Source organism: Geospiza fortis, unplaced genomic scaffold (genome assembly GCF_000277835.1).
Source record: "Geospiza fortis unplaced genomic scaffold, GeoFor_1.0 scaffold23, whole genome shotgun sequence".
NCBI lineage: Eukaryota > Metazoa > Chordata > Aves > Passeriformes > Thraupidae > Geospiza > Geospiza fortis.
The window spans coordinates 4,353,306-4,377,830 of NW_005054303.1; the positions used below are offsets into that span (position 1 = coordinate 4,353,306).

General features: G+C 45.0%; 1 protein-coding gene across 1 annotated transcript in view; it reads right to left on the minus strand.

Annotated features, from left to right (window-relative positions):
- CCDC85C (coiled-coil domain containing 85C) overlaps positions 1–24,525 on the minus strand; it is a 111,128-nt gene that overhangs the window by 18,809 nt on the left and 67,794 nt on the right. The window contains exons 3-4 of the mRNA XM_031066348.1: positions 24,454–24,525; positions 7,610–7,714 (exon numbers count right to left, since the gene is read on the minus strand). Of these exons, the coding sequence (XP_030922208.1) occupies positions 7,610–7,714; positions 24,454–24,525 (177 nt within the window). The remainder of the gene's footprint in view (positions 1–7,609; positions 7,715–24,453) is intronic.

A 24,525-nucleotide genomic window follows, 5' to 3' on the forward strand; every position in this document is an offset into this window, starting at 1 on the left:
CTGGGTGATCACACACAAAAAAATCTCTTGTTACCTCCTGCCTGAGAAATTCTCTGGACCCCCTCATCGTTCTGCATCCCGGGCCACATTTCCCTTCCCGTGCTCCCCGCCCTGCAGCTGCAGAGGGGTTAATGGCTTGAAACAAAGCACGGGCCTGGCTGGAGCAGGACACAACTCCAGGCTGACATTCCACCCTCCCTTCCTGCAAAGTCCCTTCCCTCCCTGCCGCATCTCCTCATGCCCACGGCAGCTCTGCCATTGCCATCCCGTGTGGTGCTCCTGAGGGAGCCCAGCTCCCCCCAGGGCCCTGCAGGGACAGGGTTACCTGGTGGCACTCTGGCAGCAGCCCCAGGGCTCCTCGCTGCCTCCAACATTTCCTGGAGGTACAAAGAAGTGACCAGTGCCAGCTCCTCTGCAGACCTTTTTGTCACCCTACTCTGACACCTTTTTGTCACCCTACTGCAGATGATGCCAGACCTCTGGTATCTGAGCATGGGACACCCTGACAGGAGCCAGGGAGCATTCCTGTGTGTCCTGTCTGCCTAGCAGATGATCCAGGGCACTGATGCTGCTTGGCTGTGCTTATTCCATGCCTACTGTGCAGAAATCCTGCCAGCACTCAGCTCAAACTCAACCACCAGCTCCTTCTGGGCCATTTAAATGGTTGCACAGTCCCAAAGACACTGTGGGCTGCCCTGCAGCTGCAAGCACCTGACAGCCTGGCACCAGGCACCAGGAGGATTCCTAGACAGACCCAGCTCTCCAGCACAACACAGGTCCCTGACAGGCAGTGAGTTCAGAGCCATCAGTACCCTGTATTAGCATCTTCCTTATCAAATCAAGGGACTTTATTGCAGATGATAATCTCCTTTGGCATTACTTAATTTGCTGCCTTTAATCACAGAGAGCAGCTGGTCATGTAAACATTCCAATCCATGAATTAACTGCTGGGTCCACAGGGCAGCCAGACAGAGCCTGTCTGTGTGTCCCAGCCACCTCCTCCTGCACCTTCATGGTGCCCCCAGCAGGCATGGATGTCTGCTTAAGTAATAACAAGGACTTGCATGGCGCTTTCTGATTATTAAAGAAACAATTTAACTCCTTCATTGCTTTCTCAGCAAACATCACAAAAGAATGGCTCCTCTCCCTGGCAGGCTGGCTGCACAGGCTGTGCTGGGGCACCCAAGGGAAAGGAAGATTTCAGAGACTGCCCCGAACAGAAAAACAAAGTCAGGACATTGTTTGCAAGTGGATGTCATTACAAACAGGAAGGGTGTCTTTTCTCAGCCCTGAGTTGATGGAAGCTCCAGACTCGGGAGGCTCCTCGGAGCGCCAGAGCCGGTGAGTGACGCGCAGCCTGCTCCGGCTGGGGGCGAGGGCAGCGCTCACTCTATGGGCAGCGGGGATGGGGCACGCCGGCAAAATCACAAAATCACCCCCGACAGCACCAGCTGCCCCCTTGGACCGTGAAACCCTCTCCAACACATGTGCAGAGCAGCTCCAGCCCGCGGTTACCTGACACGAGCAAACAGAACCAGGACAGAGCCAGCCCAGCCGCGCAGCAGCCAAGTGCACTAACCCTGACTGACTCACAGGGGCACTGTCAGCGTGAGCAATCCCAGAGGTGCTTTTGATGAAAGAACCCCAAGCACATTTGTTTTCAGAAGGAAAAGGTGGGCATTCTTAAGACTGTCATGATTTTGAAGCAAATCTGATTTGGGGATGATGCAGGTGAAAGCCTCTGAGTGGGCAGAGGATGCAGGCGGGCACAGGAGGGTGCACATCTGTGCACATCTGTATGGCCCATTTGAGCCTGGCTGCCCTTCCAGACCCATGGCAGAGCAAGGGTCTCTTGTGCCCCTGCCTCTCCCCTGACCCACTGCCAGCCCCACACAGGGGTACATGGAAAATGAGCATGAGAACCCACAGCAGATGGATTTTTCTTGCTTCCTGTGGCCACCTGTAAGGGTGGATTATGGGCATGGCCTCTCAATGCCTCTTTTGCTCCTCAAAACCCCCAAGTTTGTGCTGGTAAGCTGCCATGGGGAAAAATGCCACTCACTGCCCAGAGCCTCTGCAATAGCAGCAGATGAAGGGCACGTGCTTTCAAAAATGGATTGGTTTGTTCTCAGCTCCTGAAGCTTCACCATAGCACTCCATAAATCCTGACAAACCTTTCGTTTTACTTTTTCTTCCACATCTACTGTTGCTGCAGCAGCAAATCAGGCACCTTGAATTTCTCTTTTTGCCTGCTCAATAACATCCTGGTGGTATCAGTGAAGCCAGTGGGAAGGAGCTGCCTTCTGTCATGCTTCTCATGCTTCTCTCAATCATTGCTTCCCCCTGCCTAAAAAGGCACCATGGCCACCACTGATGTGGGAAGGTGAGAAATCAGCCTAGAGTCATCCTCTGACACACACCAGCTGAGCTCAGCTCACCTGACAGTGACAGGGGATGCAGGCATGGGAGAAGGCAGGAGACCATCGGGGCACTGCACAGGAGGGGCTTCTGAAGTAACAGAAGGGGCTGGAGGCATTTTGAGAGGCCACAACGAAATGCTGAAGATGTAAATGCAGTCCTGGGGATGCCAGAGGCACTGGGCAGCCAGAGATCTCCCTGCCCAAGGGTTCATGTAGCACTCTGAGGGCCTGGGGGTTCCTTGCTGGCAGTGGAGGGGTTGCTGTGCTGTGCTGGGACACCTTGGGGCCCTGTTAACATCTCCAGTGCACCAGGTGACTCTGCAGGGGCAATCAATGCTCCAGGGCTCCCCTGACTCTTCTGGGTGCATCTTCAGGACATCACAATGAGAACAGTGTGGTGATCTTTAGCCATTTCAAGCTTGATTTGAAAAGTCAGTTGGCTTTAAGAATCTGATCCAGCTCTTCTCCCTGAGAGGAACAGATTTGCTCCCATGCAGGCTGAGGAGGGACTACAAGACTTGCCCTGTGAGACCCCAGAGCAGGCTTGGGCCCCAGTTACATCTCCTCGCCTGCACCAGGCTGGCTCAGGAGCCAGCTTTGTCCTTCCTCTGCAGGGAGCTGAGGGAGACACAGACAGTTACCTTCTCACTTCTCTTCTGCCTCAGCCCTTGTCCTGAGCAGGATGGAGCCCACTGTCTTTCCAGCCAAAAGGGAGAGACAGGACTGCCATTGGGGTTGGGGTTTAGCTGCTATGTTCCCACACGTCACCTCGCCTCACCACTGCTCTCACAGGCTCAGCAGACAGCCAGAGCTTCAGCCAAGGACTCATCATCCCTTCCCACTCCATCTAATGGCTTCTCTTTACACCTACAGACCACAAACATTTGGGCTTGTTGTTGTAATAGCAAGCATGCCATCTGGCAAAACAAAATCCACTTCCCTCGAGCATCTCTGCAAGGCAGAGGTACAGAATGTGACTCCTTGTGGCAGCATGGTGGCAATCAAGGCAAGGGGCTGGTGCTGCCAGAGGGGTCTCCCAGGCTTTGCATCCTTCAAGAAGTGGGCAGTGGAGAAAAATACAGTCAGAAACAGTGTCAGGAAGCCAGAGACTCAGCAGCCCTCTAAGCTGAGTGCTCTCCACTACATAACCACACTACAACTTTGCATTTTCCTATGGACCTGGTTATTTTTGGAATAGATTTAGAAGGGAAAAAGAAATTGTGTCTCCCCAGTCTGGTCTGTGGTCTACACAGACTCCTGAGAGAAGCAGCTTTGAACACTCTAACAGAAATCTCACTGTTATCTGGAGATGCTTATTGTAGTCCTCAGGGGCTGGGTATTGTCTTCTCAAAAGGACAGAGCTTGTCTGAGCTCTCACAGAGTGTATCTGCAGGTCCTTTCCCCAGGGATTCCCAGTCCCAGACCCAGGATGGTCTCCAGCCACAGCACCAGCAGACACATCCTCCTGCACCCAGATGGGGAACCACAAGGAGCTCCTGCTCCTCAGCAAGGGAACACTACAAACTTGGTACAAAAACTGAAGGAAGGGGAAGGTGATGATTATTCTAACTTAACATGTCACTCACACCCACACACCTACAAACACACACTCACATGTTCACCAAAAGGTGGTCAGGGTCCCTGTGTGTGGCACAGAAAACAAGGGACACCCACTGACAGCCCTGGCATCCCTCCTCATTGACAGCAAAGAAATGGGTTCTGGGACACATTTTTCACACGCCTTAGGAGTCAGGGGTGATTACAGGCTGACCTTTATCTCAGCATCTTGCTTACCCTCCAAAAACCCTAGGAAAGCTGCTGCCTGTTGCCTCCTTTCCATCACTTTGGTCATCTTATCTACTCCTTCCTCTCGGAACCACAGGAAGAAAAATTGTGGTGTGACAGTGCTCCTGTTATCAGGGAACCAGTCCTCTGCTGATGAGCCATCTGTGCTGTGGCCTTATCACAGCCCAGACCTCCCAGTCCTGACACAAACCACACATCCTGGTGTGCTTACCCAATTCCTTGCTGCCAGTCATGTCTGTGGCCATCAGCACAGGCCAGGGCAGCCCTTCCTCTAGAATTCCTGCTGCTGTTTTCACACACACTTTCCCACCCACACTCCATGCACACCACCCTCAGTATTTCTATTGAGTTACTCCCACCAAAGGCAGGATTCCCATTATAAATCACACGAACACTGCTAACAGATTTTAAGTGCAAGCCAGCCAGGCTAGCTCTGACTGCTAGCAACAAGCTGGTTCATGTTTAATGGTGTTCTTTGCCAGTGTGGATAAATGGTTCCTCCAGGCAGCTGGTTTCTGAGCTTCCCAAGGTGCTGGTACCACCACAGAAGCATAAGCAGCCCTCAGGTCACCCTCTCATGCCTGGGCTCTGAGATGGGCCTGTGAGCAACAGGCAGGTACATGAGAGTCTGCAGGGAACATGTGTCCACATGGCAGCCAGAGCACCCATGAAGAGGCCAAAGAGAGAGGTGCAAGCTCTGGGCCATGCCTCAGCCCCCACATGCATCTGGGATGTCCCCCTGGGTGTGGGGGGAGTGAGCAAGCAGCCCTGTGGGGTTTAGCTGCCAGCTGCAGTGAAACCATGACACCCAGATCCCAGGTGGGCCACGGAGTCCTCAGCAGTGCACGGCTCACAGGTACCTCAAACACAGCTCTCATCCCTGGGACAGCAGCTCCCACGAGACTGAGCAGCTCTGGAGGCTCTGGCAACGGGAAAAATGGAGCCAGCCTATGCAGTCTCATCCCAGGGGAATGGCAGCTCCCACCAGGAGCTTGTTGCTGCGTCCTTTCATGAGTCCAAGCCAGAGGAAATCACCCTCACCTCCCAGAGGACACAGGGAGCCTCTGGTACTCCATGAAATGACAGTGGATGGCAGTTCCCAGAGCTGGAAAGATTGACAGGGTCTTGTAGGCCAGACTAACCCCAAGGACTTCTGCTCCTGGATATTTGGTGACCATTGCAGACTACAGAGCAAATCTGTAATTATCTGTGTGTGTGAAGCCCAACGCACAGAGCACAACTGTGAGAGTCTTCTGCTTCTGCATCCTGAGGGTGCACTGGTGTCCCTGATCCAGGACACGCTAGGAACACCCAGCTGTGTCCTACACTGGGCTGTGTCAGAGCCCTGGAGAGCTGGGGTGATGCCTGCTCGTCACCTGTGTGACAGTGACAGGGATGAGCTGGGAACTTCCCAAAGAGCTACACGGGCAGCGCCGATGATGGAACCCCGAATGGATGGGGCAGCTTTGAAGCTGACACAACTGTCCATCACTCCCCCACATGAAGCTTGTGCAGGCACAAAGAATGACTTCTCACAAACTCATGCCTGCTGTCTGTTAAAAAAGCCACAGAGCAACTCAGGTACATCTAAACATCCACTTCTGGGCAGGCTCAATTAATTCTAAGACATTTTCATGAGTCTGATCATTATCCTCATTACAAAAACAGTGTATCACATCAAGCCACAAACCAAAGCTATTTTGTTAGAAATAAGTAAATAAATGGCTACATAAGTATCTCAGACAAGGTGGATTTGGATCCAAAGCTGTTTTTGTTTTTTCTCTATTGACTTCCTGCAAAGAAGGCAGAACACAGCTAGGGTGACAGATGAAAGTGAATGCCACACAGCACCCAGGCCTCTCCATAAATGCCAGGTGCCATCTCTTCCTTGAGGAAGGAGAGAAAACAGGGACAAGTGGCCAGGAAGGGCTCCAGCAGGCAGGACCATCTGCCACCAGCCCTCACACAGCCCCAGTGAGCTGCGGGGGCCAATGCTCAAGCAGAAAACTCTCCTGCCAGCTCCCATCCCAGCACAGCCCCTCTGCAGAGAGCTGCTGGATGTATCCCAGCCTGACTGACAAGATAAATGTAAAATCATGAGTAGCAGCACTCCTAGGGGCAACCAACACAGGCTGATTGAGCATCACCAACCTGGAACAAAGCTGGGCATCAAAAGCCTGAGCACCAGGGAAGCAAACCAAAAGCTCCAAAATTGTAAGGCTGGCACAGCCAGACAAGCATCTCCTGGTTCAAGTCTCTCTGAACTCCTTATAAAGTGTCCTGTCTTTACACATGGGGCACAAAGTTACAAAAGTAAATATTCACCTGGACAGCTTTATCCCTCTTTTTTTAGCTTGAAGCATCTCTATCCATCCTGCCATTTAGCAGGGATAGGAAGGGGATATGCTTCCATACTTGGGTTTTATTTATGCAAACTTTGTTAAATTATCATTGTGCCCTTCTTTACAACTGTAAGAGATACACTAAGTCTACAGAATGACTTTTTCCCCGTCAAGCAGCCAACACATGACTGGTCCTACAGGACCTGCAGCTCTGCTGACCAGTGTCCCAGACATGGAGCAGGGAGGTTCTCCAGCTCTGCTGCCACCAGGATTTTGCCCACACTCATAACACTCACAGCCCACTCCCACCAGGACTCTCTGACTGTTTCTATACTCTTGCTCTAATCTGGAAAACAGCATCACCACACAAACCTAGAGGCCCAAGCAGTGAGGGAAACATCTGGAAGGCAAACACCTGGCAGGGCTCCTCAGCCACGCCTGGCACAGCAGCACAGATTCCATCTTATGCAGGAGGCTTTAGTCAAGATTCTTCCATGGTTTGGGAAGCAATGCAGGCAAATCTTAGGCAACTTAAACCTCATTTGTGATACAGAAAAACCCAAGAACTTACTCACTAAACAACCCTGTCCATGCACTGCCAGACACCTGGCAGCTTCACCCACAACCAGCATTTTTACAGCAGGCACAGGGCATTTACCAAGAAGAAGCTGCAGGCGTAACAAGCATCACCCTTGCTTTAAAAGATTCACAACTGTGACTGTCAGTTGTCTGAAAACCCATGCTGGGAAGTTGATGAACTAAATTCAGGCAAAGATTAATGTTCACAGGGCTCCCCATCCTCCCAACATCTGCAGGTTTTAGCAGCACGTTTGCAACTCCAGGTTTAGGATGAGCAGTTTTGTGAGAGCTCCCCTGTAATTGGATGTATCCCTGGCTGACAAGATAAACAAAAATCATGAGTAGCAGCAGCACTCCTTGGGGCAACCAGCAGCTGCAGGGTGGGCAACCTGTCCCCTGCAGCCATGGCCACCTCTGGGCACAGCCATGGCTCTGCCTGTCAGGTAAGGAAATGTCTCTTACGTTTTGCAGGGCGTCCTGGTACTGTGGCAGTGAGGAGAGCTGGGACTCAGAGTGGTACGGGGACAATCCTTTCCTCAGAGTCCGCAGGTCCCCCGTGCTGGACTGCTGCAAAAACAACAGAAAACAGGAAATGTTAGTGACAGGAAAGAAAGCTGGGCCCCTCCTGATGTCCTGGCTTTCCCCATGATCACATCTGTCCCCTCTTTACTTCTCCCTGCACCAGCAGTGACAATGAACACTGTAATAAAATGCTCTTTCCATTGTAGTCCTAGAGAAAACACCTGCAAGCAGCTGGAGGTGAACTGGTCAAGGTCTGCCACATTAAGTGATACAGCAGGAAGGCATTTTTGTTTTACCTAAGTTCTTACATACTCAATAAAAACATTTGTTAAGAAGCACATAAAAATATTTTTAAGACTTCAGATTAAATCAAAATCAGCAAAAAAAATCCACAAACCAACCAACCAACCAACAAACTCACCCAAAAAACCCACACCAGGAGACATTTTCTAGATTAAGGCTTTGTAAACAGTGCTACTATAATCCACCTAAGCTTGCAAAATATTTGTTGATAGGAACAGTTTCTTATTTGGTTACAAATTTGTTTGCACCCATAGGTCTTAAACATAGTCAAATAAATGAAGGTGGTTAATATGACCCTAAAAACCAGATAAATGCAACCAATAGTCTGCACTCACAGGGGAAGGAGCACTGGGTGTTAGGAATGCTGAACAATCACCCTGGGACAAAGTTTCTGCCTTGTGTTTTTAACTCTCTGTGATCTTGAAAACTGAAGAATGAGAAGTGTTTCTCATTTATAAAAGTGCACCCAGAAAAAGCCAATACACAAGCAGCCAAAATCAAAGGTCTGTGAGAAGATTCTATCTTTATCACCAATAAACATCTCACTAACTTTTCATATTTTTAGGAGAATCAAGCAGTGCACTGTCCTGTATTTTAAAGTTTAAAAATCATGACCTTTCAGATTTTTATGCTCTATTAAGACTTTCAACTGCCATTTGCTACAGAAATTATGTTTTCTACTTCAAAAGAACCAAAGAAAAATCATTGGAGCAATAAAATTTAACAAGAAATCTCATAAATCATATCAATTGTATGTAAAAACCCCACAGTAACCCAAAGGCCTGAACATAACAGGGACTTTGGAGACTGTTGTCATGCACAGATCTCTGGAAACATCAGAAGTTCATTTCCATTTCCTGCTCAAAGAGAAGAATTAATGCACTCTGAGTGGATACATGATTTTCTTTCAGTGTCATATATATTTTCTTGTAGCTACATGGCCTGTCTCAGTTGATATTCAACTTTGGTTTTATTTCAAAATCCTGTTTTCTTAGGTTAAAACTTCTACAGTGACCCAGTGCTTTCACAACCATTCTGGAGGCCTCACCCTATCACCTTTCCTTTTATAAGCTGTGAAGAGAAGGGCAGTTCTCAAGAAAGCCATAATGGGAAATGGATGCTAGTCCTGTGTGACCCAATCTGCTGGGAGCTGCTGTGTCTCATATGGAGTCAAGTGATACAGAATGAGTTCAGCATATCAGATATCTGGGATTCCCCTGAATTTATGAAGAGAGAAGATGTGGCCTGTATTTCTTTCACAACAGAGAGTCAGAGAGATCTGAAGGAGATAACTCCTTCTGAAGCTGAGAAGTGACTGCTGCAAAACTGAGTTTCCACTATTCCTGGGAGGTATATGATTTCAAAGAAAGGTTAGCAGGTCACAATTGAAGATGATAAGAAGACTCTTAGTTTACTGGCAGCGTCCCAGTGTGATGTCTCTTGGTGGTTGTCCTGACAGGATTTCTCCTTGGCTGGTTGTGCTCCCACATCCTTGCTGTGTGCATGGACACAGCAATATCCTGGAGAGGCCCTGGCACTGCCACCCACTGCTTTGGGCTGCCAGCTCAGGAGCTCAGGCACTCTCCCCTGATATCTGGGATGAAGGGGCACATGGGTGGCCAAGGGAAAAGCAGAATACAACAGCAGAGCCAAAATGTGAGGTTGTATCTTTGTGCTGGAGACCCCAGGGGTTGCAGAACCCCTCAAATCTCTGCTCCAGAAGAGTGCGTGGCCTCAGCAGTTTACAGGCCATGGGTTACTCAGACTTTTGCAAACCACGCTGAGACCTGCAAGATGCCACGTGATGGTGGGGTACCAGAAGTGTGGAAACAGGCCTGAGAAAGAGAGATTTGCTGGACATTTGCATCCCAGAAACTTGGTGTCTTACCCCCAAATCTGAATGGGTTGGTCTACACTGGATTCCCCACGTCTTCCATCACATTACAGCTTGTCCTCACAGAAAGTCAAAATGCTTTGCCCAACTAAGGAAGGGAGACAACCAACCCAAGTCCAGACAATACCCAGTATCACACAGCTGTCACTAAAACCCCACTAGGTTAAATTGATTTAATTAACTGCCCTATGCTGCTGCCTGGAGAAAAAGTCTGCGTTAATTTCAATTGGGCTTAAATTGGTTGAAATTGTGTTGGTAAATACACAGATACAGTCAAAACTCTGCTCTAACAAGTGTTTATAATGGATTAGTTCTATTGCTTTTTTTAAAGCAGATCCCATTTAAGACTGCACTAGCATGTGACAAAACTATTGTTAGGTTGTTTCAGTGGCTGCTGATTATGAATCTGACCTAATGCATTCAATTTGATGGAAAGATTCCCACTGAGTTCAATGAACATCAAAACAAGCTCTTAATTAAAGAACAGAAAGGAAAAAGTGAAAAAAAAATAGGACAAGAAAAAGAAAAGACACCTAAGAAATAAAAACGCTGAGCAGAGATGTCTCCAGAAGAGGAACAAGGTGTTTGGAGCAGAGAGTGGGTTTGCTAGTGCAAAAAGAGTCTTCGCCTGCCATTATTTATAAGACATCCCTGTCAGAAGTGGGCAGAGGAAACTTTTTTTCCTCTCACTGTCTGTCATAAAGCCTCTTTCATGAGCCCTCCACTCAATGCAATTTTCCTTCTATATTTTCTAGAAGTTATTTGGGAATGTATCTCACTTTATTGCTTGTGGTTTTTTACAACAGGCTACCAATCACAGCTCTGCACTATTTATCTTCCCTGTACTAAAGGGAAATGTGTGGTTTTTCACCATAGAAAGAAAACTGCTTTTTCTCTCTTTTTAAAATTAAAATGGTGCAGTGACACATATTCAACAGACCTCCCTAAACATTTGCACATTCCTTGGGCTTTGCTATCAGTGTTAGAGCTAACCAGGGAAAGAAAGTGAATCCCTCATTAAAAAGCAGTATGACTAATGATGCATCAGAATGAGTAGCCATTACTCCACTTAAATCTAAATTAAAAATCCTGGTATTTGCATTGTCAATTCACTCACAAAATGAAATCTCTTATTACCTTACCCAATTTTCATTACTGAGATGTAAGTGGATCCCAAATTGCTTTTCTAGTCAGAAAGACATTCTAAAAGTAGAATACCTGATCATCTCTGTTCATCATCATTGCTGGAGATTATCTCAACTAAAGGGCAACCTATCTATAATAAATTATCCTTCAGGTAAAATCACTTCACATTTCTGGAGTTTCAAAAAATTTATCAGCAGAATCATTTTCATCTGAACTAAAACTCCGTGGGAGCACGCAGTCTCAGCTGAACTTTTATTGGAAATGTTTCCTGAGCTGAGGAGCAGAGACAGAAGGAGGGACACAGCAAAGGAGACCAAGTGAGACAAGCTCAGGAGACTCACACCCTCAGCAAGCACCAGCAACTGGCCACCGACTACTCCAAGAGTGGCTCTTGCTCTCTTACTGTGAATATTTTTCAAACACTAGTTTCATCCATAGTTCAAAGAAAAAAAAAAAAAGAAAGAAAAAGCAAGCATGCCCTGACTTTCACAGTGGTACAAAAGTGCAAGATCTGCCCTCAGCACTCAGAGAACTCAGCACTTCTGTGCACAGCCCTGCCTCCCCCTCCCAGCTGAGGAGCACAGGGACGAGCCTGCAGAGCCAGCACCTTCACCTGGCAGCACAAACCTGTGCCCCACACTGCCAGCACTGACACCCCACTGCCATCATTCCAACACAATCACTCCCCAGCACTCACAAAAAATGACAGAACATTTAGTGATAAATTTTTCAAGTGGGCAGGACTTCAGAGTGACCCCAGAAGATACCATGGGACCAAAGCCCCAGACCTTGCCAGTTATGAAACAAATGGACACAGGCCTGTCCCTCCCACCAGGGAAGGGAGTTTGGTCTACTCCTACCAGTGAGAAAAGAGTAGGGTCACCAAACCAAGTTTTTTAGTAAAAATAGACTGCAAAACCAACTTTTTTTCTGTGTAGAAAACAAGCAATTTGATGGGTGGAAAGGGATATTTTCCATAACAAATAATGTATAATTTTAAATGCTTGAGATAGAAATTAAAGTCCTGGTGCTTACCAAAGACTAAAATTACATTAAAAAAAAAAAAGGCAAAACAAAACAATGAAAAAACAGCAAACACTTGTTCCTATCAAAGCTTTCTATCCTGCTAGCAAAGAGAAGAAATGGTGGCCTCTGACTTTTTGACCCGCTGTGCTGAGTGATTCAATTGAAAAATAACACAAATAACACAAGAAGATGGATGGTGTCTGTGGTATTTTAAGGTCAAAGTACTACAAAGAAACATTTATTTTCCTCTTCGTTTCTGTCCAGTAAAGTCAGATCAGTGCTGTGGCCATGTTGGACCAACTGTAAAGATAAAGTGTTGAAAACTTAGAGACAAGTCAGACAAATTATCTTTTCTGCAACCCTTCAGTGTTACTTCTGCTAGAAGGGAGAAAAAAGAAGACAAATATTTAATTCTGAAATACTTTGATGCAACAAAATGGACTGTTCTTAACATAAATTAAATACAGAAAGACAGAAATTTACTTGACAGAAAGTTCTCAGTATTTATGAGAGATTAGGAAAAAATTATTTCAATTAGAATTATGTTCTGAAGTGACCATGGAAAATTTAAAAGCAGCACTGTCAGCTCACAGTAATTCATGAATTAGCATTCAAAACAGGGTTGTTACATAAGTAGCCTTTAATTGAAAACATTTTTTTCTCCATTCGCACAAGTTCTAACAAACGAAGGCTGAAAACAGATTTTAAAAAGTATTTAATCATAAATGACCAGACTGACCCTGTGCCCTGTGGCAATATTAAAGCCTTCACAAAGGGTCACAGCTTCCCTTCTCCCCATGGGCTGTGGGGTCATTTGGGAGCAATTTGGGTGTCTAAACAGGGGCATCCTGTGCCTCAGCATACCCGAGGCACCCCTGGAGCCTCGGCAGAGGTGACAAAGAGCTGCTGGAGACAAAGAGCATCCTCCAGCTGCAGGCAGGGGCAAGGAGGGACAGCCCTGCAGCCACCTGAGGACCACAGCTCTCTCCACCCCTTTGTAACTCATTTCTAACCTCCTGCACCGTGAAAACTTTCTCTCCTGGTTCACAAGTCATTTTTAAAAACACAAAATAAAGCACCAAATTGAAGGCCCTGAGCCCCTTTTTGTCTACCTCTGGGGAGTATAAAGGGATGGCAAAATGTGTCCAGAACACAGAGAACCCAGCGTACATGAGCCACTGACAGCAGACTTCCCTAAGGACTGTCATTTCCAAGGGTTTATAATAATCAGCCTCATTTTCCCACAATGCAGACCCACTTGCAGTAAGCTCAGGAGACAGCGGATTACACACCGCACCACTTAAATGTATTAATATTATATCTGCTTTCAACACAACTTTAGAAGAAATTATGTAACAGCATGAAATGCAAATAGATGGAAAGGAATACTGCAAGGAACTCAATATTGCAAGAGAACATGCCCTTATTGACACTAGCTCAGAAGATTTTCTTTGGACAAATCATTACGCCACACCATCACCCAGCCCTGTGACAGACAAACAATCTCCATTTCTCAGTGCCTACCTCCCCTTTTACAAAGCACAGGATTTCCTTCAGCCATCATTTAAAAACATCAGAGTGAACTTGGTCCTCAGCAATAGGGCAAGGGTATCACACCCTGACCATGTAAGCCCATAAGGATCTTGGCTTATGATTTGGGTAATTCTCTATATGGGAAAAAAAGCCTATATTAGAAAAAAAAAAATCGCTCTTACTTCAGATTTTAGTTTCACCCATAAATCTTGGATGTTAGATGGAAAACTCTGTTGAGACCTTGGCTTTTGATTATACAAAATATACATTTGTGAAGAGGAAAAAAAAATGCAGAAGGTTTTATTTCAGCCCACTGTGTCAGGCTGCCTTCATCTTTATGGACTCTTGCACTGCCCATTACCTGGATTATTTGTCTGTCATTGTAATATAAATTCTTAACCTACCAGCAACAACACTCTAAACCATAATTGTTCCAGTAATTGAAACTGCCTCAATTTTGACACTCAACAACCCATTGTTTGCAACTGAGTAATTAAATGGAAGATTTAGCTCAAGACCTTTTTCTGTTATTTCCTGTAGCAATTTAGCTGAAAGTGCACACTTCTCTTCACATAGGCAAATGGCATTGATTTGAACTCGGCCAAAACACATTGGCCGAGTTCAATGTCTCTTGCACAAGTATAGGGCAGAAATAAAAATAAATTAGTGGCATATTTAATACATTCAGATGATTAAAAAATGGAAATCACCAACATTAGCAAGTGAAAGAATAAGCAATCAGAGCCCTAAACAATCAGCAGCAGTACTAAAAGGCAGCCCCCCAGTTCCAAAAAGCTGCTTGTGGAGGCATTGGCTCTCTCTGCCTTACTGAAATTTCATGGGAAGCTGTTGCAGTCAACCAGGTAGAAGGGAACAGAAGAACATTATACACGTGGAAACCTAACAGAAATAAAGTTATTTTATTATCTTGAAAAAAAACCCTATCTTTACCACAGGTGACCAAAGGTCTTACATGCAGGTGTCAATATTGAGTTACTTGGTAAGATAATATCATTATCTGAACTTCAATCCCTTTCCCTGCATTCATGAATGAAGCCTTGCAGAACCCATCTGCACAAACATTAATACCTTACTATCCAGATTCAGAGCATGGTGAGCCCCCCAAACAGTTGGTAAAGCTTGACCACCTTACTCTTATTCTCAGCTACCACACTTCAGCACACCTGCAGAGGGCAATGGCACTATCAGAGCACACAGCCCTGTTGATGCTGTGTTGTGAGGGTCCCCAGGACGGGGTGAGAGGTGAGAATCTGACTCCAAGTTCTTAGAAGGCTGATTATTATATATTATATATTATATTACATTACATTATATTATATTATAAAACTATATTAAACTATAGAGAAAAGAGACATCAGACGGCCACACAAGAATGATAATAAAAACCTGTGACTGACCGGAGAGTCTGACACAGCTGGACTGGGACTGGTCATTAATTAAAAACAATTCACATGGAACCAATTAAAGGTGCACCTGTTGGTGAGCAACCTCCAGGCCACATTCCAAGCAATCAGACAATTATTGTTTACATTTCTTTTCTGAGGCTTCTCAGCTTCTCAGGAGAAAAATCCTGGCGAAGGGATTTTTCAGAAAATATCATGGGGACAACTCTGTAACAACGAGGCCCAAGGCAGCCTCAGCTATCACAGCAGAGCAGTGATATTTTACTGAACTAAAGCAAAGCACAAACACATCTCAAATAACACACAGGAGGTGGTGCAAAGCACCTGCCTTGCACAGCTCCCACAGGGGCATCAGGGCAATGGGCACTGCTTCTCAGCACCAGGAGGGATTGGCCCTGTCAGGCAGCCTTGTGCCCCAGAGAACATCCCCTACCACACACCCTTGCACAAACACTTCCCCCTTATCTCATTAGTCCATGTTTTAGTGTCTCACGCACCAGGAATCTGAGGGATGGGCAATTTCACTGTGTGAAGCTAGCAAATAATTGAATTAAGGTTCAGTAATTGCAGTTATCACTACAAGACATATTCAGGCAAAAATAAGCTCAGCAAAGCACACATCTGACTTTAAGTATATGTGAAGAGTCCCATTAGCTTCAGCAGCATTTATCAGGCAAGTTGGAAACTACACACATGAGAGCGCAATAAAAAATCAACAGATTTGATTTTGAAAGAACTCTGCAAATAAGGAAAAAAAATTAAGGGATGAGATTAAAACTATTTAACATCTTCCATGTCATGCAATAATATGAGCTTTCTGTAACAGGAGAGATTAAATTCCTTTACAGTGGTTCATATCCCTGTTGTACATGCAACACATCTGGGGATCACCTGAACTGGTGACAAAGGCTTTAGGGGATAAGGGTCTGTCAAACACCCACTCTCCTGATTCCCTCTCCAGTGTTCAGCCAGGAGCTCACAAGCACAGCCTCAGCCAGCTCTATCAGTAAATCCATTTTTAGTAGTTCATGTAGAATTGGAAATGCGTTTGGGCATTGTGCCATGGCTGGATCGTGGCCATTCACAAATGTAACACAAGGGTGAGGATCCCCACTTCTGCCTAGGCTCTGACTTGCCCCTCACATCATCATCTGTGTTCACAGTAGCTGGAAGGGCAACCAGTTTTCACCTGGTTCCATTGGTGACAGCTGGAATCCTCTATTCTCTATTGTTGGGGGAGCTAACAACTTTGGGAAAGGCAGGAGACAGTCAGTAAGAGGCTTAGCAGATTCTACCATGTATAATCACTCTTGGAAAAAGAGTTTTATTAGCATCTCAGTGGGGTACAGGATATAAAAGCAGGGCAGGTTTCAAACCTCTCCATTCTCTGAAGCAACTGAGGTAGGGAACTTAAGTACACCGCTAATATTCAAGAATGTCTGTATTTTTGTCCTCTTGTTTTAGATCTGCAGAGAAAGATCAAGCCCATAACTCACAGGAGACTCAGATAATCAGTTCAAACCAAATTGCAGTATATAATTATAATCACACAACTGGCAGGCTTAGCTCAAGAGGATATATGAGCTGGCACGGCTGAGAGATCCAAGTATCACAGGCTATAACCCAAACAGAAATGCAGCTCAATAGTTAACAAAGCCAAATGGAGCTACAGCCACTGGCATTTGGTGCAGCCCGAGTCTGGTCTGTGGCTTGCAGGGCTGGAGTTTCAGAGTCACAGATTAATAGAGCCCATCATGGCTCATTAGAACCAAAATCAGCATCTTTACTGGGGGTGCCAGTGGAGAAACTACAGAATGCTGCCCCAGCTCCTCCAGGGAAGTAGATGTTGATATGGATGCAGGATCAAGCACACCTCTGGACCATCCCCCAGAGTCACCTTTCATTTTCTCCTGCCAGCTGCACTCCAGGCAAGGAGGCTACAGGGAACCACTGCCCCTCCTCCCAAAATCCACAGCAACGCTGCTGGGCTGCCCTCGAGGCAATCCCCACATCCCATAAAACAACAGAGCTGGGAATGAGAGAAATAGAGACCTGAGACCTCTCCTGATAAAGCAGCAAAGGTCCCTTGCAGGATTCAGCTCATGCTGGGCACCCAAGTCCCTCTCCTCTGGAGGAACTCAGATGTTCCAAGCTCTCTGCTGAACCAGGACTCAAGTAGCCAGGGAGAATCAATTATTGCCAATCTCGATTTTTTTGAGATAATCTGAATATTCTTTAAAAGTCTCTTATTAAAATTTAGATTTGCATTTTTGGGTCCATGAAAAACAAAACAAAACTGAAAGTTTTGAGCAACGAGGCTTTTTTGTTCTCAAAGCAATGAATGATTAATATCCTTCCCATTGTTGCCCAAGTAGTTTTCAGTTGTCAGACTCTGAATCTTGATCTGGGCTTGAATTTGGCATTTTACTCATTGTAAAAATCTGTTTTAAAGCCTCTGCAGTTATTACATAGTTTCCCCTCAAGACATTTTTCAGTACTTCTCAGATGGACGGATCACTGAGACTCTGTGTACTTTGAACTTCTCTACATGTATCAAAGACACAAAAAGCTGCTTCTTCACAGCCTGATCTAACTGCAATTAAGAGCTTTTTCCCTGGCCCTGTCCTCATACAGAGATAAAAAGTGGAATTTAGTGAAATTATTACAAAGCTGGTTAAGCACAGGATATGACTAATCCTGTATTTCACAGCTGGAGGTTAAACTGAGCCTCATTAAACCCAATGTTCTTGCTTACCCACAACAGAAACAAATGGGGCATGACAGAGCTTTGCATGTGTGCATCTCTCTCACACATACTCTAACACTGAAATTCAGCTCCAGCCCTCCCAAAATTTTAAGTTGCAAGAAATTATATGATGGTCTCAAATCTGTAAGAGTGAACTAACCCAGCATGTCTCTGTCTATCTGTTAGTTGATTTCTGGATCCAGATCTTTCAAATTATATTTCCTAGATTTTTAGGGAACTCTATTTTCATTCTCATAAAATCCCTGGATGCCACAGGTGACAACCCCCAGAACACACAGTACACCACCCAGATTTCATTACAAGTTGCAAAAGTTCATGTCTGTCACTGATCATGCACTTTAGTAAATGCACTTCTAAATATTTATTTAGAGAATATTTATTTTGGTAGGTAGCAGCTCAAGTCTCTCATGTCCAAAGTAAACTGAAGGAGCTCCACTATCTTAGAGGGCCTGAAGGTATTTTGAACTGCTCCTATAAAAGTGTGCAATTTTTATCTGGGGAGGAAAAACATTTCATTCAATAAGTACATATTGTTACTTACATCTCAAGTCAACTTACTGGATAGCAGACTGGTCAGATCAGTCTTGTTATTGTAATTCATAGAAGAAGTGAAATGGAACACACTTGGACATTTGTAGGGAGATAGAATATAAGAAAATAAAGGTAGTATAGAAAGTAATCTTACCCCTAGTAGTTGCAGCTGGGTTAATTATTAAAGATTAGGAGCAGGCCTGACTTTAACAGGCCACAGCTGTAACCAATAAGAAGAAGAGTGCTATAAAAGAGTGGGTTGGTTGAGGGGAACTGGATTCAGTTGGCTACTGTGAGAATAAGGAAGAGTTAGTGCTTAGAGGAGCTGCCTACAAGAAACATCAAGGATGTATGAAACCCTTGCAGTAAGGAAACAACAATATGGAACTTTTGCAATATAATGACAACAGACATTGGTTGGCTTTGCATGCTAGGTTGGATTTTTTTTTTTTTTAAGATTCTGCTTCCACAACTAAGGAAGCAACATTTGAGGGATTCTGTTACTACATTTTGCATTTGCACATGTAAGCAATGCAGTGTGCTCTCAAAACTATATCAAAGTTTTGGTCTCAAGAGACGTCTCTGAAAATCTTTCTTCAAGAGCTGTACTCCAAAATGCATGGAGTCCTGTAGGAATTCTCACCGTTGACTTGAAAGGAATATTTGGATGTGACCCTGAATATGAATCTCCTTTTTTATTACTTAAAATTAATATGTAGCTAAACATTGAAACACTGTCTAAAAATGGTAATAGAGTAACTGAGGCCAAATCCCCTTCAGTATTCTAAATTTAAATGGAGACCAACTGCCTGGAAAACTTTCATGTCTGAGTTGCTCTGTATTACCAAAAAAAAAAAATCCTATTTCCCTTGTGAGATCTTAAATTAAAGCAATTATACTTATCCTCCTCACACACAAACAATAGGCAGGCTTTGGGGAAATCAGACAGGTTTGTAATTTTGTTCCTGTCATGGTGAGTGTGTGCAGCGCTCCTGGCACAAGCCATGGCCTCAGACAAACCTCCAGAGCCAATTCACAGAGAGGCACAAATGCTGGGAGACCTTACAGCACCTCTGAGAGCCAGAGGCAACTCTGCAAGCAGGAACTGTTAATGGCAGACTTGGCACAGAAGTGGCTGATAAGAAAATAACAGGGGAAATTGCACTCTGACTCTGCTGAAGCCAGCCAGCACATTGTGGGCAATTTCTTTTTCTCCTCCTTGGGAAGAGATCAGAATGGCATTTCTCGCCGCTGAATGGCATTTACATCTTTGCTCTTTGCACTGCTAATGATTGTCAGGCTCCTTTTGGCCCTGGGGTCCAGGTTTTCCCCCTTGTTTTCAGAAAGATGTGCTGGAAACTGCCTGCTGAGTGCATGGTTTTGCCAAGATCCCGTTTGCCCAAGAATTGTGGCAGCCTGCAGATGCTGTGACCATGGAAGTTCCTTGCTCAAACACCTCAGCCCTGTTTCAATAGCAGTCTTACAGGCATTGCCTACTATCTAATGAGTTAATAATATCTACTATTCCTACTATTAAATTAGTTAATATTTTATTACTCATTTGGCTGCAGCCTTTTAATTCAGGGAAAGCATGCAATTTCTTAAAAGTAAGACTAAGAACAGTTGTCAAGAACTTGTAGGGATGCCCTAAAGATCTTCCAAGGAAACTCTAAATCCCAGGCAGCTAGCAGGCTGAACTGCTGTCAAGTGCTGCTACTGAAGTCTATTTGGCAATTTTAATTAAATACTCATAAATCTCAAGGGCTGTCACTCCCTAGAGAAGAATTTTTTGTTTCTGCTCTGCACCAGGGGACTTGTGAAAGAGGCACCAGGACTGCATTGTCAAATGTCCAGTTACTTAAAGCATCACCTGCCCAATGCACTTGCTTTCTATAAAGCTGGGCTTTTTGAGATAAAGGTGTGTAATATGTGCCCTCAGCATCTCTGAATAGAAAAATGCCTCTGGCACTCCTGCTCTCAAGGGAAAAGGTAGACACAGCTCAGCAGAGACTACAAACCAAAAGGAGTCCTGACAGCCAGCCCATGGTGCACAGTACTTGGTTACAAGGAGAGAGAAAAGTGATGAGCCCACACAGCCTATAAACTCCAGTTTTAGCTAGAAGTGCTCAATCTTTGTGTGTGTACAGAATGAGCTGAAAATGCAAAATAACGTGAAAGAATGGCCAGAAGTTTGTTACCCTTATTATCTCTATAATGTATGCACTAGTTATGAAACTACCCAGAACTGACCTTTGGGGCTCCTAAATGTTGTAAATACAGGTCTCTCCAACCTTAAGGGGGAAGTGTGCAATTAAAAATTCCTGTTTGTTCAAGGGGCAGCATGGAGTAGCTTAAGGGGTTTATTTTGTGCTGGGACACTTCTAGCTCAGAGGAATGGAAAGCAAATATGGTCTCCCACCTCAGGGATTGCATCTTAGCAATTTGGAAGGTACCCTTGCCTGGTCAACCAGACACCACTAAAGAAAGGTTAACATCAGCTCTTCTGGGCATTTCCCACAATGACAGAGGAATATCAGGACTTCACCCACGTGATGTTGCACAGACCAAATGCATGCACTCAGCAGAGCTCAGTGCAAGCCTTCCCTGGAGAATGTGAGGCTACAGAACTGATGCCCATGAAGCTCTCTGAAACCAAACCCAACATTTCTCAGAGCTTTCATTCATCTTCTTCACACTGCACAACTAAAACTTCCAGAAACCAGCTGCACCTGTGAGAAAGGTTCACACCATCCCCACTGGGCTTTGTGGGGTCTTTGCCACTGTGGCTACACCACAGACACCTACCAGCCCTGGAGAGCAGGACTGGGTGGCCTTTTCTGGTAGTGGCATTTGCTACAACCTCTCCCCAGACAATATAAACCAGGGCAACAGAAGTTGTGGGTTGTCAGAATTGCTGCCAGAGACTTTGCCAGCACAGCAATGCCATGCAAGAGCATGACCTTCTAGCTGACATGGTCACGCCAACAAAGCATCACAGCATAAACTGTGTCAAAAAAAGTAAAAACTGGAGTTGTTTCTCCTCAGAGAAAGGAAAATAGAGAGAGTGATGAGTACTGATGGGTTAGCAATGTCAGAAGCATATTATTTTCCAAGTGGAAATACACATAATGTCCTTCCCTAGAAAGCAAAAGTCAAAACAACAACAAAAACCCCATATATATGGCTATCATAGTAACACACTTATCTCCCTTTGCTTTCCTCCCACTGCAGTGTGGCTTGTGAGATGGAATTTCTTGATCTCCAAGAGTAAGAAAAGCTCTCTCCATTAACCTGTTCAAATAAGTCACTAGAAAAACAGAAGTGTGAATCCCAGCACATCTGAACTGCAGGTGACATGTACAGTGCAGAGCAGCTGCCAGGCATGGGCTGGGGAGCTTTTGCCTGTCCCTCTGAGGCTTTCTTCTAAAGTGCTTCTAGGGAAAGGATATGTGGGAAGCAAAAGTGCAAGCTTGAGATGCCCTGCAACATCTTGATTTCAGCAGGGGCTACAAAGGCACCACCTCTCAGCATACCCTCACTCCAGAGATGCTGAGGAAGATAAAGCAACAAATCTCATTCAGGATGCAGCAGCCAGCAAAAGGGTATTGTGTCACTGGCCACTGGAATATAAATCCAAATATCCTTTGCAGCCTTCTCAGGTTTCTCTGGCTGAAGCACTATTTCAGCTCTATGTTTAGCAGTTGGAAGGAAGCCAGGAAGACTTCCATAACCACCCCTGATTTGTTAATCCCTTAATGCACAGGCACTTTTTGTTACTTAGGACGTCAGGTTTCATCACTCCTCAGCACACTGGTGATAGAACTTCTTGACACCAGGCTGCAAATATTATTGCAAAGTCAATACTCCCAGGGAGAAAGCCAAGCCGAGCTGAAATGTGACTTTGGTGTTGACAAGCCAGTTTGGCACTGCAGAGTTCAAACAGCCAGGATCACCTGGCAACTTTGAAAACATGAGAAAGTTTGCCAGGATCCTTTCTGACTAGAGTCTTATCCCAAAATCCACATGGTAACAGCTAAACACTTCCCAGTCAGACAAAGCAAGTAAAAACACAGTAAGTGGATTATGCTTTCTGGGAAAGTGCTGGGAACTGTATGTACATATGCATGTGAACTTGTGTCTATACAGATTTTTCTAATCTTTCTCATTAAAACAGAAAAAAATCCAGATCTGGGTGTGTAGCATGACAGACTGGAGGTGATGCAGCTCAGTATTCCCAGGGAGTTCAGCCAGCCCATGGCAGCTTCAACAGTCCTGTTGCCCTAAGGACAGCTGAGTCCCTGCTTGTAATACAAAAAGTTATTTCCTGAATGTGATCTAAAAGAAGTTGGGTCCTGGTCTTTTTGGAGAGCCATTGAGACATCACACAGGGGCTGCACAGCACATCCCAGCCAGGCTGGCATCAGTGCCTGCTGCCACTGGGGATGTGACAGGCCTTCTCCAGAACACAGAGCTATTTTAAGGTAATTTCCCTCCTTCCTGGACTCAAATATTTGTAATAATACCCAAATAGCCCAAAAGGTGATGACACCTGAGGACAGTGGAGGAAAAGGCATAGCCTTCACACCCAGGGCAGCATGTAGGTGAAGGGCTGATGAACCTGAAGCAGCCCTGCAGAACCCAAAATTAACTGGGTTTCATCCTCCCAATGCAATAAGCCCATGCAGCTATGCAGAACCTATTCATTTTCACCATTAATTACCAACTTCTTCCTGATCTCCTAAGGCAGATCTGACAGAGTAATGTGCTTGGCTGTGGCAGGACAAAGCTGGGCCAAGGGCACACTGAGCCCATCCCTGAATCTGTGCACATCCCATCTGCCTGTCAATAGCTCCAATTAAAGCCACCAGACACCAGCTCAGTCACAGTTTGGGAGAAAGACAGGGGGGCTTAAAATCAAATTAGCAATCAATTAATACATGAAGCAACTACAAAGCTGGTGAGTTGAGCACCCTTTGGGGTTTAACCCTTTGGTGCCCTCTGAGTTTTTTTCATGGCTAGTAATGCCAATGAGTATGCTGGGAGAAAGGAGTAATCTTTAAAAAAGCTCAGTCAGGCCAAAATGTGCATTTCAGAAAAAAATAACATTTGACAACATTTTGTTATTAAAATTTCAGTACACATAGAGCTCTCTATTATTTTTGTGTGTTTATTTTAAATGAGAATGTTTTAAAAATGTGACCCTGGAACAATCTATTCTCTGATTTCGTGAAATGCAAAGAACAGCAAAACATAAACTGGCAAAAAGGCATTTAAAAAAATATTACCAGGGCTTTTTTATTTCCAGCCCTTATACTTGGGAAGAATCTGGAATTAAATGACTGTGAAACATAGTGCTAGAAGTAAGAAGCAAAGTATAGTAAAAAAATCTTTAAAAATCACAGGAAGGTGGAACATAAAAGCAGTAAAAGGATGCAAAGAACAGGTAAAAAAAAAAGGGTAACTTTTCCAATGGTTTAAATAGACAGTGCCTTATTAAATGCAGCAGAGCTGCCCCTGTTTACACCAACTGCTGTGTTTCACAGGGGATCCAGAGGACATACCAGCCAGAATGGCTGTTTTCTTCTCACTGCTTGACATTGCTATATAAAGACAGGTAAGCAGCATGAGTGATCAAAAGCACAGTGGCACGTGGACTAGACTTTGAAAGGGAGATGCAAGCAAGAAGTGCCCCTTTAGAGAGTCTGCTCAGATTTAAGTAAGATCTCAAATAACAGCTGGGAGCCTGCACCACACACAACTATTCCCAAGGCTGTCCTTTGACAACAGTCTCCTCTTTCAGCAAGATAAAAGTCAATATAAATAGGCAAGGAAGACAAAATCCTACAGCAAGGACAGGCAGAGCTGGACTCTTATGGCATCCCCAGGAGGAGAGGTGGGTCAAGGAGCTCTGCAGGGAGGCATTAATGCATCTCTGAAACACACACAGACCCTAACAGAGGATTCACTTTTTTCCCCTATATTTTTTTAATTTTAACAAAAGGAGACCAAATTCTATCTGTGTGGGGTTAATATGAATTGTGTTCTTCCTGCACAGGATGTTTACCAGAAGCCAGTGTGCATTAACATGGGCAGGCAGACACAACCATATGGAAACAGGAGAACTGGGCCACACTAGTATCTATAAGGCAATAAAACCTACCTGGGAAAGAAGCTTGTTGTCATCCTCCAGCAGCTTCACTTTTGTTTCAAGTTGCCTGATATAGTTGGAAGA